This window comes from Corvus moneduloides, chromosome 20 (assembly GCF_009650955.1).
Source record: "Corvus moneduloides isolate bCorMon1 chromosome 20, bCorMon1.pri, whole genome shotgun sequence".
Taxonomy (NCBI): Eukaryota; Metazoa; Chordata; class Aves; order Passeriformes; family Corvidae; genus Corvus; species Corvus moneduloides.
This window is the reverse complement of record NC_045495.1, coordinates 4,481,808-4,500,483: the sequence shown is the minus strand read 5'-3', so window position 1 is coordinate 4,500,483 and position 18,676 is coordinate 4,481,808. Positions and strand designations below refer to the sequence as shown.

Genomic DNA, 18,676 nt, shown 5'->3' with positions numbered 1-18,676 from the left:
CACTGCAGAGTTTTTGCATCAATCACCAGAAAATGAAGCTGCTCATACACATTTGAACACAAACTGGAGTTTGTATATTGATGGAAGAGACATGAAAAGAAAGCTTGAATGATTTTTTCATAGAAATATTTAAATAAAATAGACAATCACCCTCGTTTCTAGGATCAATAATTTATTTCTTTTTAATTTTTTTTTTTTTTTTTACATTTTGCAATTTGTTACAGGAGAAGAAACACTTGCTAATGGAAGTGACATGGTTTTGAACCATTTTCCAAGGTAATGGAAGAAGTTAAGCATATTCCCTAGGATGCACATTGATGACTAAGCTGCCAATATTAAATCAATTGAAGCAAGTGCAGTCCCTATTTAATCCTTGTATAAATTAATTTAAGGACTCTCCTTCTCCTACAGGAAGACTAAATTGTAGCATCTAATTTTTTTTTAATCCTGAAGTCTCAATCTTTTCTCTCTCTCTCTCTCTACTTAATCTGCAAAAAGTCAAACAGACTGAAGCCAAAGCCACAGAACAGATTCCGTGCCAAGGTTCCTTCTATTCCTGGTGATCTCCTCACTTCCCTCCCGTCCCAAAAAGGAAACAAAAGACTTCCAGTTTTCTGAAAACCAGATTCTCTGCATGACAGTGCATTGCATTGCCACAGGATGGGCCACAGTGGATGTTCTCCTAGCAAACAAATCACTACCAAGGTACAAAGAATTAGAAATTAACTCGGTAAAAATGCTCCTAACGTTTTCCCAGTGGTATAGTAACCAGAATCCTACTTTCCTTCCACAAAAAATAGATATATTCTTTTTTTATAAATACATTTTAATACAGACAATTCTGCTTCTATGCCAAAAAAAAAAAAAAAAAAAGTTAACATTCAAACAGGTTTGCTGGGTGTATTAAGATACAAGTAGACACCAGAGCAGGCAGGAGCACAAGGGGGTTTCGGGGGGCTGCAGACACACGAACACCATTTCACCCACTGACCAGGGATGGGGAGAACAACTGAGCTGCAACGTGAGAGCTGGAGCATCACACCCCTTGGACAGTTCAGCTGTTTCCATGTGTAGAAAATGATATGAACTCTCAATGGTATTTAGCATTAATATTGAAAAGCCTCTATAAATTTAGGCAGTGCTTATGCTGGGGGTAGAGAGAAGAACCACGAGCAGGAGCTCCCAGCTGCCTCAGACTCAGGAGAAAATTGAGTCACTCACCATGGCCTTGAAGCTCTTGGGTCCAAATAGCTGAAATTAATTCTTTTCCTGTCCTTGTCCTCTTTTCCCTCACCTTTCCCCTCTCAAATGCACAAAACCTGCCCAGCTTTTGTGCCATCCACACAGTGCCAGCTGCTCCCCCACAGCCCCAAACGACAGCAATGATTTCTCTGGTTTCCTTCCTAACGAGATCTAATTAAAACTGGGCTGTTAACCATCTTTTTCAGGTTATGAATAATTAATAGAGCATTTTTATAATACTTATTGAATATGACAGTGTGATATTAGCATTTTCTTACCTTAAATAGCCCCAATCTTTGCATGACTAAGAGTTCCCTTTAACTTTTGTCATGAAGATTGGGGTTCATTTTTTATGGGTTGATATGTAGGACTACTTCTCAATTAACAGTTTTTTCTCAAACTGAAGGGATTTGGAAGTTGGCAGCCTGCATGTTTCACACACAGCCAGCCACCACTGTGACACTGCACAGGATTCTGGAATGAAACTCAGAGGACAGAGGTGGAAAATAGAGCATCTTACTGACCTGCTCAAAAAACAAGACACGGAGAGAGATTACGAGCAAGAACTAAACCCCAGCAGATTGTTTCCAACCCTGGGGAGACTTCCTACATTAAAATAAATAAATAAATAAATTCTTCTGAGTCAGGAAGGGTGGATCAATTCAGTTATTCCAGAAATGTCACCACACAACGGATAATTCACAGAAACAATTTTGGCTTTTGCCACTGATCTCAGAGCAAAGTTTCTAGACTTTAAACCACAGTTGATGCATTAATGCTAAAAAGAAATGGTTCTCTCCCTGCCACAGAAGTGTGAGTTATTAGAGCATGCAGCTCACCACCAATGTACTGCTGCTTTTCTTAAAAACCCTGACTACTAAAGGAATCCAAGACTGACAAAGTGAAAAAATGTGTCACATTATAATTTCCCTGAAAGAATGTGTTGAGCTGTAATTTCCCTGTCTCTCAGAAAAATTATGTCACTATTAGAACTCAGAGAGACTTCGTTTCTTTTTCCAAGATTAAGTCACTGTGTAAAGCACACACTTAATCCTGTTTTATGACAGGAAACAGCCGGGCATTATTAGCAGATAATCTTCGTTAGCTCTTGAATGTTTTCTTTCACTTTCAGAAAGTCAGATCCCAAATTGCCAGGCTGGCTTGTTAAAACAGAACTGTAGTGCTAATTAAAGTCATGTTGAAAATGAGATCAAGGAAGAAAACACAACAATTCTTTTTTTTCCAGAGCCAATATTTGGTGATTTCGCAATGAACTTCCAAAGTAAACCCAATAATGATGAATGTTAAAATACAAAATAATAGCTAGTCGAGAAGATTAACAAATTCTTCTGTGAACAATGCTGCTAAGACTTGCTTCTCAACTGGTTTATAATAAGAATCAGCTGCCGATTTAAGGGGAAAAAAATGTGGGTTTCCCAACTGAGCTGCAAACTCTCAGCTCCCTTTCTGAAGGAAGTTGAAATTAGTGGGTGCTGCACAAAGTGTGGTCTTTAACACCACATTTTGAAGGTGGTTTTTAATGCAAAAAAAGGACAGAAGTGGCATTGGAACAGCAACTTTATAGCCAAAGTTTTTGAAGAAAAATCCTTTCAGTGCTGTTTATGTGCCTCATGGCACCACCACGTGTGATACTGCTGCAGGAGCAGGTGGAAAAGGAACAGAACCTCTCCCCTGGACAGTGATTTTTTATAAAAATTGTGGATGGGGATGACCATAAAGAAATGCTAACAAAGAGTTTCCAAGTGAAACAGAGGGTAACAGTGATAACTGCTCCCGTGGGACACAGGAAAAAGCACCTTCATTGCACTTCCCACAGAAAGCTTTGTTGGTTGCCTTGGTTTAAGAATCAGAATTCGTTACTTGTGGCAAACTCTGGGGGGTTTTAATAGAAGTAAAATTGTCCCAGCTGAAAAGCTCAAGCTAAAACTGGTTGGAATTGATTTTATTGAAAATGTCCAATCTTTGTTTCTGGCTTAAAATATTCCTAATAATATTAGGCAACAAACTCACTCAGTGAAGTATCTCTATATGATTCACACCACTGTGAGACTGGAATTATTACACATATAATCCAAATTATAAAAGATTTCAGGAGAGGAGCAGCTGATGATTCATCCTCCGGTGTTTAACCTCAAACCTACCCTAAAACAGTGTCAGAAAGTCCATCCACACTCTGCCCGCCTGGGAACACAGTGATTTCTCCTGGTTCTTTTACAAGGGGCATGTCTACCACTCAAATTTCCCTTGATTACAGTAATACTTTTATGGAATTACTCTTTTTTTAAAAAAATCTTGAAAGGAGGTAGCATAAAAAAGGAGCAGAACGTGACTATTTCAGAGGAAACTCCATAAAATGACCCAAGAGTCCACACCAAAGCACAACTGATCTCATCACAACATATTAAATAGATGACTGGCAATTCTGGGCAAATTCTATTCCTAAAAGTCTTTTAAAAATCTTATGCACAAAAGTGGCTGTTATGAACAGCAGGTGAAAAATACCCCCCAAAAAACCCTGTACAAGGTGGTAATTATAAGCATATATTCTATTATGTCTTTAAATCAACATCTTCTCTCCTGCAAATTGAAACAAAACTCAGAAATACTTCAAACTTGCAAAATGTCATTGGATATTTGATTTAACCGCCCTAATGGAAAAAAAAACCAACAAAAAAAAAAACAGCTGGGGGAAGAATTAAAACCTTTTGAAACTATTTTCATCTTTAGTAATTATTGTGCTATAGAATGAATGGTCAGTAGCTCAAAGCACTGCACAAGTAATGAGGAAATTCTTTGTATCTCTCAAACTGATCAGTCAGCCGTAGGCTACTTGTATGATTTAACACAACAGAGACAAAAAATAGTGATAAATACAAGTCCCACCGTGATAAGAATCACTACAAGCTACTACTTGTGTAGAATCAGTGAACTTGACACACTTTTGTAGCTACCAAGCTTAATAAAAACTGTGCTGTAACCTAAAATCACTGTGGTTTTGTTTAAAAAAGCTGCCTCCTCTCTCAGCAGTCGAGAAAGCCAAGCCAAATACAAATGGTGACAACGTTGAAAAGTGACCAAACCCCAACAAGAGCACAAAAACCTCCCTGGCCTTAGGCTACACTTGGAAATGTTTGTAGTCCTGTCTGACGTAGGCTGCGACTACAGAGATGCTCATCACGACCAGAAATGATATTTTTTATAAAAATGATTACAATTATTACACCTATCTGAGGCTAACATAGAATGTTCCACTTCAACTCACAGAATTAGACATGGAGACATCAAGTATTTATAGAAATATCTACAAACTGCAACTGTCTTTTATTTTTGTGTTGGTTTTTGTTTTTTTTTAAGTATCAGTGAACTGACCTTCAGAGTAAGGGTTTCATGACAACAGGTCACCCCACACCAGTTTATTCTTGGTGTTGCTATTTCTTGAGCTAAACCGGCGTTAAACTTTTTCCAGAGTCTGAAGAGAGAACTTTTGCTAAATTTTTTGCTGTGTGTTAAAGTTGTAGATTATTAGATTTACTTTCACCTGTATTAGTATCCGAGGAGAAACTTTTTTAACAAAGGGGAAACGTTGTCTTAAGCTCCTTTAAATGCAGATACAAATAGAAAATTGGAAATTCCACACTCTCCAGCTGCCCTAGACAATTAAAACGTTGTTCTAACAAGCAGTGCTGAAGCCCTTATCTTGGCATCGAGCAGAGATGAAAGAAAATAGACATGGGAAATGTGTGGCATGAACAGGCTGAATGTTAAATAAAGCAAAAATGTTAAATAAAGCTAAAATCCTTCCGTTTTTCCTGATTATGCTGCAAAGAACTGAAATCCATGGAATGTACTTATGGAGGTTCACAGACCCACAATGCCATTTTACCTTCATCTGAAATGTAAAAGGAATGTAAATGTAAAAACACCTGATCAACACAGCTCTGCCACTGAACTACTGCTCTTCATTGCAGGTTTTGGTGTTTCCAAGGTTAAACAGAACATTACACAGAAGGACCGAAACTAAAGGATGAAATATTCATGGGGAGAGCCAATCTAAAGAGGAAACTTGCCTTTGTGAGATGTTTTGCTCGATATTTTCAACTGGCTGGACAAGTTAAATTGGCCTTTGAAGCATACACAAAGAGAAACAACCACCCAAACCTCTGCCTTTGCATCCATCCACTCCCACAGTTTCTCTGATCACATTCTTTGGGAAAGCAATCCTAAAAGATACTCGAGGGCAAGAACATAAATTCACAGAATTAGGGCAAAACCCCTCAGGTCCCACAAGGCCATTTATCAAAGCAGACACTTAAAGAACTCAGGGAAGTGGTATCCAAAGATCATTTTAGCTTAAAAGTTCTGAAGAACCGGGTCTGCTTCAAAGCTCAAAAGAGATGTCATGAAACTCCTACTGTGGCAAAGAGTCCTTGGTTGGTGGATCCTTGTCCAGGTGACATTGCAGGCAGCGGAGCTGGAGGTGTTGAGATCCCTGACGACTTCCAGAGGAAAGGGGAGGCCAGCGCAGGTGGGGCCCACCTCAAGGTCCTCCACTGTATGAATAATCTGCCTTGTTGTGCATCACCAGCTTGTTGTCTACAAAGTAGAAACTGTCCGACTGTGTCTCGTAGGGATGCAGGATCATCTCTCGAACTGTGAGGGGGAAATGGGGAAAAAACCCAACACAATTAATGTTGAATTAATTTCAGCAGTGTCCTGCGCTGGACTCAGGCACTTTGCAGTGTCACTCAGGCAGCTGCAAAGTCAGGTGAAAAACCAAAACCCAAATGGGAATTGCCCAAACCATTCCCTGTCGGTATCTTTTAAACAATTCAAGCATAATAATGGAATTTTTATGTTGGAAAAGCCCTCTAAGGCCTTAAAATCCAACCGTTAACACAGCACTGCCACGTTCACTGAACCCTTGTGCCACATCCACACTTCCTTTGCACACTTTCATGTTCCTAATCCAAATATATTCAGGCACCATATAAAGGGGACCTCAGAACAAGAACTCATTACATTTTGGGTTGGGAATTTTTTTGTTTTGTTTTTAAAAATGGTGATAAAACAGCAAACTCAAAGTAAATTTGTTCTGGCCTGACAGCAGTGCCTGACTGTATTTTCCACAGACTGTAATATTAGTGCTGACACACACAATTAGGGGTTGTAAAGAGTAAGATCACAGAGATTTAGTGCTTGTGCTATTGTGTCTTGGGAGAGAGGAGAGAAAATAAAAGTTATGTTCATACTAAAACCTCTCAAGCTCGCAATATAGCACATCAAACATTAAACCAGATCATAACATTTAAGTTATCCATTTATTGGATGTCTTTTTAATCTTGTTTTTTCATTGTTTTATAACACAATTATCTTTTTTCTCCCTGATACCGAAGCTTCCTTTTTATGAATTAAAAAAAAAAACCAAACCCAAGCAACTGCCTGGTGTGTGATGAGATACACCCTACTAGAAAACAAAATCAGTGTTAACACAGACATAAAAGTATGAATTATTCTACCCAACCCACTCTCTAGAGACAGCTTTTAAGAAAGGGCTCCCCCAAACCACCTCAGATGAAAATCATGGTGTGACAACTCAGAAATGAAAGTTTATAAAAAAAGAGCTTACTGAGATCCTCCGAGAGCTGAGGGAATTCATAGATGTGCTCACAAGTATTTTTACTGCTGGGGATGCAGAAGCCAAATTCAAAATCAAAACTTTTCAGCAGCTGGTCACGGAAGTAGTGCCTCTCAATCATACGGAAATTATTGATGGGTTTGTCCCCGACTGTGAATTCCACCCTGAAAAAGAAGGGTAAGACCCGTGTGAGCTTTCATGCTTAAATAACATCTGCACCCTTCCTGAAAGGCAGAAGAGAACTCTGAAAAGAACCCAAAAAAGCCAAAAATATAAAGCAACAGCACTAATCAAATTATTGTTTCCTCTTTTCCTTAAAGCATTCTACAGGGACACAACACAGCATTAGAAAAACATCTTAATAATCAACAAGTTCCACCCTTACCATGGGCAGGGACACCCTCCACTATTCCAGGTTGCTCCAAGCCCCATCCAACCTGGCTTTGGACACTTCCAGGGATTCAGGGGCAGACACAGCTGCTCTGGGCAGCCTATGCCAAGACCTCACCACCCTCACAGGTTAAGAATTTATTCTTCATATCCCATCTAACCCTGCCCTCTGACACTGTGAAGCTGTTCCCCCTTGTCCTGTCACTCCAGCCCCTTGTCCAAAGCCCCTCTTCAGTTCTCTTGGAGCCCCTCTAGGCACTGGAAGGTGCTCTATGGTCTCCCCAGAGCCTTCTCTTCTGTGGATAGTCTTCCCACCTTATTTTACCCCTTTTAGCATCAATCTCTTCAGCACCAGGCCTATCCCTGACTAAACAACCTAAAGTGACGGAGAAGGCAAGAGATTTGGAGACCCCTCGTAACAAAAGAAAAAGCCCCCTGTTAAATCAACTTCCTAGCAGGATCAACATGGGAGAGATGGGGTTTTTTTCCTAAGATTTCAGTTGTTTCCTGTGCTAGGCCAGGAAGGAGCAGAGGGGGAATTACTCACGTGGCTCCCACTTGCCGCAGTCTGAGAAAGGCTGGGGTGAACTGATAGCGCACGAAGCGTCCGGCGTTGGGGTCCACGTCCTTCCTGTCATTGTGCTCCCGCTCTGCAAAAGCCCAAAGAAAACTCTGTCAGAGCCTCCTGAGAACCAGAAACTCAGGCAAAATACTTGTGGTGGTGTTCTTGTGCCACATGAGCCGGGAAACTGCTCTGATGCTGAGCTCACCCTCCTCCTGTCCTGAGGTGTCCACCACTGGTCATTCAGACATGGAATGTTGCAACATGGCCCTTTGGTTTGAGCCATTTCTTATCTTCTGGGTTTCTGTTCCTCACCTACTGCTCCTGCCTCGCATCAGGACTGCAGAGTAACTCTGAACAAGCCATTTCCCCTTAGAATGCCTGCCTTGCTACCTGTAAGCTACAGAAAACTTCCTCTCACCTGCAGGGAGGTGGGGAAGGGTTAAAAGTGCCTGGCCAGGAAAAGAACAGTTGCCCCGGGTTTTTATCACCACTGGCAACAGGCAACACTTGGATGCTTACAAGTAACACCTAAAAATTAATGAAACAAAAAAAAAAAGGCAAATGTTCAGTTTGTTTAATTCACCCGTTGGCAGTTTCTCCCTTCTGAAAATACCATTTTCCTGACTCCTCAGTGAGAGATGTTAAACTAAGAGCTAAACTATGTGCAGGGGGCACAAGCTGATGAACAGCCAAGAAACAACCACCCGGTGATCTCCTCCTCCTCCCCAGCTCTTGTTTACAACATCCATCTGTCCCTTGCCATCACAGATGGCAACAGTAAGAGCACAGCAGCAGCCAGCTCTGCTCACCCTGTTGGTACAAAGAGACACCTGAAAAACATTCCTGCTGCAAGATGGGGCTCCAGCCCTCCTGCAGTTTAGAGATTCTCCTATTTTTGGGAAATCTATGGAGTAAAAGGAGTGGGGAAAGGCAAAAGAAAGCATTTGTTCATGGAAACCTTATTTTGTGTGTGCACTCACCTGAAGCTGCTGGCTTGGTGATTTCAAACAAGACTGTGCCAGATTCCATGTCCCGGATTTTGAACCTGGTGAAGTCTATCTTGTAAACATTTTCCTCTGGAGTGCACAAATAATCTGCAGGGGGAAGCAAATTTAAATGAAGGCTGCCCTGAAATACCAGGAATTTCTGACTGTTCTCTGGAGGCCACACCAGGAGTGAGAGCAGCCCAAATGCACCTCCACTACTGCCTGTTTGAATTCAAAACTGATGTCTCTGAAGACAGAATCACTTCTGGAGGCTCACACTGCCCTGTTCGGACAGGACAGGGGAAAGAATTCTCTCTCCCAACACACAGAGGTCATCACCTTTTCCCAACCCCGTGCCAGCAACTCTTGCATCCATTTCCTGTGGCATATTGAGACTGGTCAGCACCTCCATCAAATCCCAGCCTTTCCAGTGTAAGAGGCTTTGCCTGTTTTAAAAACTGCCCTGTGGCAGAATGCAAGGGCTAAGCAGCTTTGGGAGCACTAAGCCGACTGCACTTAACTGGAACAGGAGTGTCCTCCCCTGTGCCACCTCCCTGCTCCAGCCCTCTGCAGACAAAGGGTGGCCTCTTCTCTCCATTGCTGCTCGTCCCACACCAGGGCTTGTTTTCCTGAGCACTGAAAATGATGTTGAAGCCTTTCCCTGTGTTTGGAAAACAGGGAGCAGAGCCCTTCCCTGCTCTGAGTATCTTTGAGGGCAAGTCATGGGATCATGGAATCATTAAGGTTGGAAAAGCCCTCTAAGATCAAGTCCAACCATTAACCCAGCAGCGCTGTATTCACCACTAAACCATGTCCCAGGTGCCACATCCACAGGCCTCTTGAACACTCCCAGGGATGAGGATTCCACTGTTAAAACCCCCACGGTTTTGGCCTTCAGCCTTGCTGTGCCCTGAGCCAGCTCCTGGCACAGGGATCATCCTCCTCCCTGAGGAAGGAGCACATGCAGCACAGATTGGAAGCAGCTCCAATAACTTACTTTACCCTGACAAATCTAAAGAAATGCTCTGTGTAGACAAGTCAGAACAGCTTTCAAACAACAGCACATCTGCCTGATGTAGGAGACTGGTTTTGGAGGTTTCAATGTGAAAACAATACTTTAACATTCCAATTCGAAGCACTTTCTCAGCTACTAATTCCTGCTGTTAATCTGAGCTAATCACTTATTTCTGCCTGCTTTCCTATTTCTGAAACTCCAGCAAATCCATCCACCTGAGGCTTAGTCATTGACTACATAAAAACAAGTTACAAGTGCTCAGAGCTCAGGCCTGCCCATGACAACCTCAGACACCAGGTCTGAGAAATCCAGGACCACTGTGAGAGACTTCTGAGCTCCTGGGCATGAACACCTGGCACCAGCACTTTCCTAGAAGCCTTTTATTCCTTCCAAATCTCCATAACTTTGAGAACTGTCCAAGTAAACTCAGTACAAGGAACAGAGGTGTTAAATGTTCTCCCTGGACGGTTTTACTGCTCTCCAACAACCCCATATGGTGAATGCTCAAAGGAGTGCCAGAGAATTTGTGGATGTCCCATCCCTGGCAGTGCTCAAGGCTAGGTTGGAGGGGGCTTGGAGCAACCTAGTCTAGTGGGTCCCTGCATGGCAAGAGGGGATGGGACTGGATGATCTTTAAAGTCCCTCTTAAGCCAAAACACTCTGAGATTCTACAATTCTATAAATGGGCGTTCAGAGAGAGGACAGTGTTTGAAGCATCCCTGGCATTTGGCAGGGATTTTCCCTTCCCTATCAACACAGCACAAGGAAAAACTGACACCAGCACCCATGCTGTCAGGAAGAACAAGCTAAAAGCTCGACCTTTTTACTGTCACAAGAACACACAAGCCTGTGTTTGGCTAAGTACCTCAAGAACTGCACAAAAATCTTCTTTCGTGTCTTAAACAGTAGCCAAAAAAGACAGGACAGGAATTTGAACCCAGCCCTTGCCTTAAGCCCTGATGTTTAGCATTCCTCAGGGAGATGTCCTGCAATTACACCGTGATTTTAGGCTCTGACACATCAGCCACCCCAATTCCTAACCCATCCCACAACTTCCCAGCTCCGAGCACCAGCGTGCAAAACACAAACGGATGGAAGCAGGCACAGCTTCCCACAGCCCAGCTTCACCTCCCTGGGCCCCTGGCTCTTCCCTGGGAAGGCTGTTGGGAACAGGCAGCAGTCGCCCGGGAGCCCGGGACACCTTCCCTGGAGCATGCCGGCAAATCTGAAGCCGCGTTTGTCTGCAAGTTAATTATTAAGTGTTTCTACTCCTGCAGAATTCCTGCCCATCCAGCACCATGGCAACAGCTTTATCCGCCTCCTTGGCAGCAGCGTTGCTGCAGTAACAGTGTCCATGACTCATCTGGAGCAGAGGAGAGCCAAGCAGAGCCTCCAAAGAGGAGTAAACCCCGGGTAGAATCCCCACCAGGCTCCTGCTCATTGATGTTTGCACCCCCGCACTGCTCTTTCCCAACTCTTTTTGCCCTGATAATATTTTAAACCCTTCTTTCGGTTGTTTTTTTTTTAAATCAGCTTGCCAATATACAACTGGATGACATTGGGGAAGATAGCTGCCAGAATACTGCAATCAAGCGGGTTTTTTCCTCCTCTGGCAGTGCCCAGTCTCCTAGAAAGGAAAAAAAAAAGAACCCAGAGGAATACATATTCCTCTCAGTCTGTATTACATTTGTTTCTGCTATTCCTGTTCAAAAATCAATCAAAGTAGCCACGTGCTGGTTTTTTCCCCACAAGTAACAGGAGCCTGCGGCTGCACTGGAAGGTCTTATTGGGAATGGGCTGCTTGCAATTGGCAGATCCTTCTGCTTAGCTGAGCACTGTCAGATTTGCTAATCTCATCCCATACACACTTATTTTTAAATTACTGTAGGGCCCAGTTGCCCACACTTCCGTGACTCACTAAAATATATCATCTGCTTCCCTTATCCTAATTCACCGTCACCACGATTGGGGAAGGGAGGCAGCATTCGTGGCTTTTTTAGCTGGGAATGAGGCAGATCAAACCTCCACGGAGGGGATTGTTACAGAGAATGGTGGGTTGGTCTCTCAGGACAGAATATTTTCTTGTTTCTTCCACTTCCCCTGGGAAACAGGTTGTGCTGTTTCCCTGTTAATAACTGAACAATCATGGTGTGTCCCTGAGCCATCAGTGCTCACCTGATTTAGGGATGAATCCCTAATGTCCGTGGAAAACCCATCAGACTGGCTTTTATCCCAAAGTACCCACACAAAAAAGGTCACAAAAGAGGAGTACTTCCTACCCTTTCCTAAAGCCCAGGGAATTGCCATATCCCAGACCTCCATCCCCAAACTCTTGTTGAAAAGAATCCACCTGGTATTTACAGCCACTTCTCACTCACACATCACCATTCCTGATGGTGCCTCTCCAGCTTCTTTCCCATAACCTCTGGATCATGCCCAAAGATCTGCAACTCTTAGAGACAATTTCCACCTTAAGGCCTACCACGGTTTTGGAGAGTTTGGATCACAACTAACACCACTGTGGTGGCCTGAGGAAGCAGCAGAGGTGATTGGCTTCCTGGAGCCTGGCTCAATTAATTCCTTCATGAATTCTCCTATTCCCTTTGTAGGAAAAAGTGATTCCAAAGAGACCAGAAACAATTCAGTGGTCTCTAGCTTTGCTCTCAGAAGCAGCAGGTGCTCCTTCCCCTGTACAGTTCTGAGGTGGTACCTCCACTGCCTGATCCAGGGAAGAGCCAGTTTTTATCCAGGAAACCTTCCTGCTCTCCCAAACCCAGCCAAGATTACAAAATAAACCAGCAGAGCAGCCTGGACAATGCCAGCAGGCACTGCTTGTGAACACTGTCATGTCCTGAACCCAGGTGTTTAATTCCAGGTATTTTAGAGCTGGCGTTACAGAGAAGCTCAAAAGGTGAGGGATAATACAGTGCTAAATAACACAAGAAAGCAAACAAAGGCACTTTCTCCTCTGGACCTCTCCCTGTTATTTAAATGGATGAGATCAGGTTTGATCCTCACCACAGGAAGCTAAAATGTGATCCTGTATTTCCAAATTTCCTTTGCAACCACCCCACCAGGCACATTTTATCACAAGGAGCTCATGGGCAATAGGATTCACACTCTTTGTTGTGCTCCTTTCAAGATCCCTTCCCCATCTCTGCAATCAGGAGGAAGCACGTGTCCCCTCTCACAGACACCAGGGATATTTCTGTGCTCATCAGAGTCTAATCTCAGATGGGGCAGCTCCTATTTTAAGGCCTTAAGAGCCCACTAAGGAAAGCAGAGCACACCCGGGGTAAGAAAGAACTGAAAATCTGGTCCTGGAAATGGGTGTAAATCAGGAGGATGCTGTACAAGAGACTGATGCAACAGCAGTGACTTGTAATAGGAATCTCTCTCCCCAACACAGACAACAACAATTTAGGGAATGGATGAGAAGGCTCCTGTAGTTACGCAGGCCTATTTCCCAACGTGCATTAACCAACAAGGTCAGGAGCTGTTTTGAAGCCAACTCCCAAGACATAAGCCAGGTATAAAGCCAAGACAACTGCAGATGAATTGCCAGGAGCCAGAGATTAGGAGATTATCAGATTGAAGAGTCTCAGGAGGAAGCAAAAATAGCCCAGACCCCGCGAAGAGGCCGAGCGGTGACGCAGGACACGGAGCAGGACCTGAGGGGAAGGCAGGGCAGGTTTCAGGTGCTACTGATACACCTGCCCAGGCAACCTGGGTTCAGTTAAAGAAAAAAATAAACCATTTCCCTGCCCTCTGCCTCAGCAGTTCAAGTCCTGTGAAACCAAGCCAGCCAGGAAACAGGATCCACTCGTGTAAAATAGATCACTCCAACCCAAACCATGGGGGGCTTGGATAACCAAAGGCCAGGGGGGTTGCACAGGGAGGGAAGCAGCTGCCCTCTGACCTAGCTCAGGAATTAGGCTGCTGCAATGCCCCAGAGGGAAAATCCGGCACTAGAAGGATCCCACAGGGGTTTTTCCACAGCAGCACATTTACTGTCAAGGAAGCAGAGGGATTTAGGCCAGGAGGCTCCACGCTGAGGCACTTCCCAAGGTCCCCAGAGCCCCCCAGTTGCCAAGTCCTACTGCAGAGCTCACCAGGCTCTGATTTTTGGGGCAGCCTGCTCATCTTTTTTTTTCTTTTTTTTTCATTTTAGCTAGAGCTTTCCAGACTTCACTCTCTCACAATTCATTCGATCACAGCCCTGCAGCCTGTGGATGGAGCTGCTCTTCCCCCATTTCCAAGGCATCCAAACACTTTCTCCTGCCCCCTTTTCACACTGATTGCATTCAAAGTCTGAAACCACATGCACAATATCAACTAAATCAGCTATTTTTGGACTTACACAGGGCTGAGTCAAAGCCAAGACCCCCAGGTTGACTCCCTCAGCTTTCCTCTTACCTTTGCCATTTCCACCAGAGATGGGCCAAACCCACAACTCCAAGAGAAGGAGGAATCCCACACCACACACACACACCATGTGTGCTGCCCCTGGGAATCCTGACAGCTCATATTGTACTGTGAGACTTTGGGAAACACCCTCCATCCACACAACACCCTGAGCCTTGCAGCACCACGGAGCCCTGGAAAAGCTCACAGCCTGTGTGGGATGCTGAGGGAAGGGTCGTGGGGAGAGCAGCTCCCCACAGCTCTGGGATATGGCTCTGCAACAAGAAATCAGCACCTCAGAACACATCCACACATCGCAGCCCTGGACAGGGCAGAACAGGGATTCATCAGCCTCCTCGCAGATAGCCACAGCTCCTCAGAGCTCCTAATAAAATACATTCTCCCAATTAACTGGGGAGGGAAGTCATGGTCCAGGAGCAGCTTTGAAGATGGATTCATGCACATCTGCCTCACATTCATGTTAGTGCCTCCCTCTCTCCTTGCCTATCCAAACCCCATGGATTTAGAAATGGATTTGAACATGGATCCTGGATGGTTTAGCTTTACAGGACTTGAACTGCTGAGGCAGAGGGCAGGGAAATTGGAAATTTGGCTTTTTCTTTAATTGACTGCAAGAAACTGGTCTGAAAAGTCCCTCAAGAGGGGTCTGCCCCACCTAACCCACTGAGGCAGCCCTTTGCCAAGCTGGCCTTTAGCTAAAGCTGCCTAGAGAAGTCTCAGAGAAATCCCAAGTGACAGCTCAAGGAAGAGATTACTTTCAGAAATGATTACGTGTGTGTTCCTTATTTTTAGGGTTTGTTTTGAAACTGTTCCCAAGCATGTAATCAATTATTTAACCCCTTGGTTTGCTAAAATTAAATCAGCTTCAGAATAAAACTTAGAATGTAAGGGTTTATCTGGTATTACAGGCAAAGTGTGCAGGTAATAAGCAGGGCAGCCTCAGAGGCTGGAGCTTGTCTTTTGTTACACATCTGACTCCTCTGATCCTCTGGCTGCTTCAGTAATTAATTGCAATTTGAACTGAGCTCTGCCCCACTCCTTTGCTAATCTTAAATTAATCACGTCATGAGCTTTTTCCGCTTTTCCCAACCACAGTTGTGTGAGCGAGTGACAAATCTCACTAATTGCAAAGGAAATGGTTCTCTCGCCTTACACCTGATCCAGCTGGAGCAAGGCCAGAGCCAGCCTGGCCAAAAGGCCCAGATATACCAGGGCAGCATCCCAGATCCATCAGGCTGGACCTCAGCGTGCCCAGAAACGTTGTGGGCCCGGAGCTGCCGGGGAGTTTAACACTGGAAGGATGCAGAATGTGCAGGACAGGTCACACAACTCCCCAGTTAAGCTTATTAGAAGCACATTAGGTTCAGGGTCCAGCTGGTTCCTGTGGCTGCCCACAGAGCCACATCCTGCCTCGCTACCCTCCTAGCCCAGCCAGCTCACATTCAGTCAGCTGCACCTACTGGGAGAGCAAAGCCCAGCTGTGCTGCCTGGTGGAAAGATTATTAGGGAGGAATTCTTCCCTGTCAGGCTGGTGAGGCCCTGGCGCAGGTTGGACAGAGAAGCTGTGGCTGCCCCATCCCTGAAAGTGTTCAAGGAAAGGTTGGATAAGGCTTGGAACAACCTCATCTAGTAGAAAGTGTCCCTGTTCTTGGTGAGGGAGCTGGAACAAGGTGGTTTTTAAGGTCCCCTCCAACTCAAACCATTCTGTGCTATAGCCAGAATTTCACCTCTCCGTGCATAACCTGGAAGGCTGCCCAGAAACAAACAGTGCTCAGAAACACACAGCCTACTCCTGGTGTGAGCACTCCTAAAACACACCTTCCTGTGGTACCAAGCCCTGCTGGGCTTTGGTTGATGAAGCAACCCTAAAACATGGCCAGCCCTCCCCAGGTCCCTGGGCAGGACACAGCTGAGTGCAGTCCCTCGACAGTGTGAGCTGCTGTGCCACTGGTCCATGAGGTTGGCTAAAGATGGATTATCCTCTCTCTAGAGCACCAAAGGACATCCAAGGCACCAGGACATTTCTGTTGCAGCCCCACCACCAACTCCTCCTTCAACTTGAGACTGTCAAAGACAGAAGTGCTGCGACAGGGTGTGGTGTCTGCCCTGACACTCAGCACGTCCAAAAGGCTGGGGCAGCTGTGAACTTCTCTCCCACAGCCTGGTCCTTCCTCCTCCCCTGCCTGAAGCAGAAGAGTGGAACAGTTTCACATTGATATTTTTGGCCATCTGTTTTTAAGGGTGTAGACATGAGCAAAGGCCACAGAACGCCCCAAAATAACCATTAGGTGTTAAAGATCTGAAAAAATAATCTTTGCTCTCTGTTAAACCCACCAGGAGGAAAACTGAGCTTGAGAAGGGGAGCTGCAAGTGTTCCTGGGTGATAAAATACAATATGCTCAACGTGGATGTATTGCTTACCTGTATCCCCAAACCTGCTGAGGATTTCAGGATTTCCTGGCTCCCACACATCCAGCAGGACAGGAAGCACTTCCCATGGTAAGCCTGGGACATCATCACAGTGCCTGGCTCTGTTTAGCATGACCCATCTGCACCCCTGGTACCAGCAAGTCTCATGGCAGGAGGGGAACCCAACATTTTCACGCATTTCACATCCTCCCTGTGCTCCAGAGCACTTTGACCTGGGGCTGGAAGAGGCAGACAACAACCAACTCTGCCCCAAGCCTGGCTCCAAAGCCGGGGTGACCAGCTTAGCCTTCCCTGCTCCCTGGGAAGGCAGGAGCTTACCAAGAGCGTGCACCATCCATCCACACTGATGCCACATGAGGTGAGAGCGAGGGTGTGGGGTGGCCCTGTCCCCTCCAGACAGCACTGGCGAGGGCAGGGACACGCAGGCTGCCATGGAGTGAGCACGCAGTGCTTCACACGGCCATCGCTTGGATTCACCACCCAACTGAGGACGCTGGCAGGATGCTTCAGTGCTGCTGCATGGCTCTGCCTGCTACAAGCAGGGGATTTCTGGGCCTGGGCAGTGAATCATGCAGCTGCACCAGCACAGCGGCTCAGCTCAGAGAAAGGGACCCAAGGGCCCCCAGCAGCAGCAGCCCCTCTCAGAGGAGCCTCTGTAAGCCCTTCCTGAGGGCTGACACGAGTCCCTGCCGGGCTGTCCTCCTCCCATCCTGCTTCCAAAGCAGCCCCACGGGGCTGCCTGCACGCACCAGCACCCACAGCCGCATCCTTCCTCTCCAGGGCTCGTCACAGCCCCAGCCTGTGACACAGAGCTGGCTCTGAGGCCACGTCGCAGAGCGCTGCAAGGCACAGGGAGCACGACCAGCCCCCAGGCCAGCCCCTCTGCCCTGCCAGCACAGCGAGACAACCCAAAGGTACTAGGACATGGAGAAAGGACTTTTTGGGACACCAGGGCAGATTGCCCCTGAGGCCAGGCTGGCCCAAGGCACACGCATTACCATGGAATGGTTTGGGTTGGAAGGGACTTTTAAAGAGCATCTGGTTCCAACCGCCTGCCAGGGGCAGGGACACCTTCCACTAGCCCAGGTTGCTCCAAGCCCCATCCAACCTCATCTTGAACACTTCCAGTGATAGAGCAGTCACAGCTTCTCTGTGCCAGGGCCCCACCACTCTCCCAGAGAGGAATTTCTCCCTAATATCTAATCTAAACCTGCCCTCTGACAGTATGAAGCCATTCCCCCCTGTCCTGGCCTTTCCCCAGCCCCATGTGCTGCTGTCCCGAGCTCCTCTGCCAAGCACAACAGCCCCTCCAGCCACACACTCCCACCCACCATCCCCCGAGATGCCCTCAACACCACGGGACCTATACTGGAGAGAGGGAAACTGGGAGGGGGGGCTGCTGTGAAGCCCCCTCATGCTGTGGCCAGGGATCCAGCCCGTCCCATTGCCGTGGCTGAGGGGCTCCACTTGGGGTGCAGACACAGGGAACGGGTGATGGGGAGAGCAGTGAGGAGCATCCCAACACCGACCTTCGACCAGAGCTGGGGGGCTGCATCCCCAGCTCCAGCCATTCCCCTATTCCTTCGATGGTACCCAGCCCCCCGGGGTGCAACATCCCGGCACGGACTCTGTCCCTGTGGTGCTCCATCCCCACTCCCTATCCCCTGGGAAGGGGGAACGGCTCCCCTTTTCCCTCCGGGTTAGCCCCCTCGGAGAGGGCGACCGGCTCCCCTTTTTCCCCGCACGGGGACACGGTCCCCATCCTCTCCGCCCACTGCGCTGCCCGGTCCCCCCCCGCCATCCCCGGTACGCACCGCTGGTGACCCGCTGCAGCCCCAGCACGTCGTCGGGCCCGATGAGTGCCTTTCGGCCCAGCTCCTCCTCGGTCCTGGCCGCCGCCGCCCCGGCCCCGCCGCTCTTCTTCACCTTCATGGCCCCGCCGCCGCCGCCGGTGTGAGCGGCCCCGG

At 46.5% G+C, this 18,676-nt stretch overlaps 1 protein-coding gene across 1 annotated transcript; it reads right to left on the bottom strand.

Moving 5' to 3' along the window:
* Nucleotides 1-155: 155 nt before the first annotated feature.
* UNC119 (unc-119 lipid binding chaperone) lies at nucleotides 156-18,668 on the bottom strand. Its single transcript, XM_032129741.1, has 5 exons — nucleotides 18,524-18,668; nucleotides 8,834-8,947; nucleotides 7,836-7,938; nucleotides 6,890-7,062; nucleotides 156-5,913 (listed from the first exon to the last, which is right to left on the bottom strand). Exons 1-5 carry the CDS (start codon nucleotides 18,639-18,641, stop codon nucleotides 5,801-5,803), a joined length of 621 nt encoding a protein of 206 aa, XP_031985632.1. The 5' UTR covers nucleotides 18,642-18,668; the 3' UTR covers nucleotides 156-5,800.
* Nucleotides 18,669-18,676: the final 8 nt, after the last annotated feature.

What these genes read in the sequence shown, in the direction of transcription:
- UNC119 (XM_032129741.1), bottom strand. Translation starts at nt 18,641, where the DNA reads ATGAAGGTGAAGAAGAGCGGCGGGGCCGGGGCGGCGGCGGCCAGGACC. An exon ending in CACCAAGCCAGCAGCTTCAG is followed by an intron (nt 7,939 to 8,833) that starts GTGAGTGCACAC and finishes GGGCTTTTGCAG; the next exon opens with AGCGGGAGCACAATGACAGG. An exon ending in CTGCGGCAAGTGGGAGCCAC is followed by an intron (nt 7,063 to 7,835) that starts GTGAGTAATTCC and finishes CTTCTTTTTCAG; the next exon opens with GGTGGAATTCACAGTCGGGG.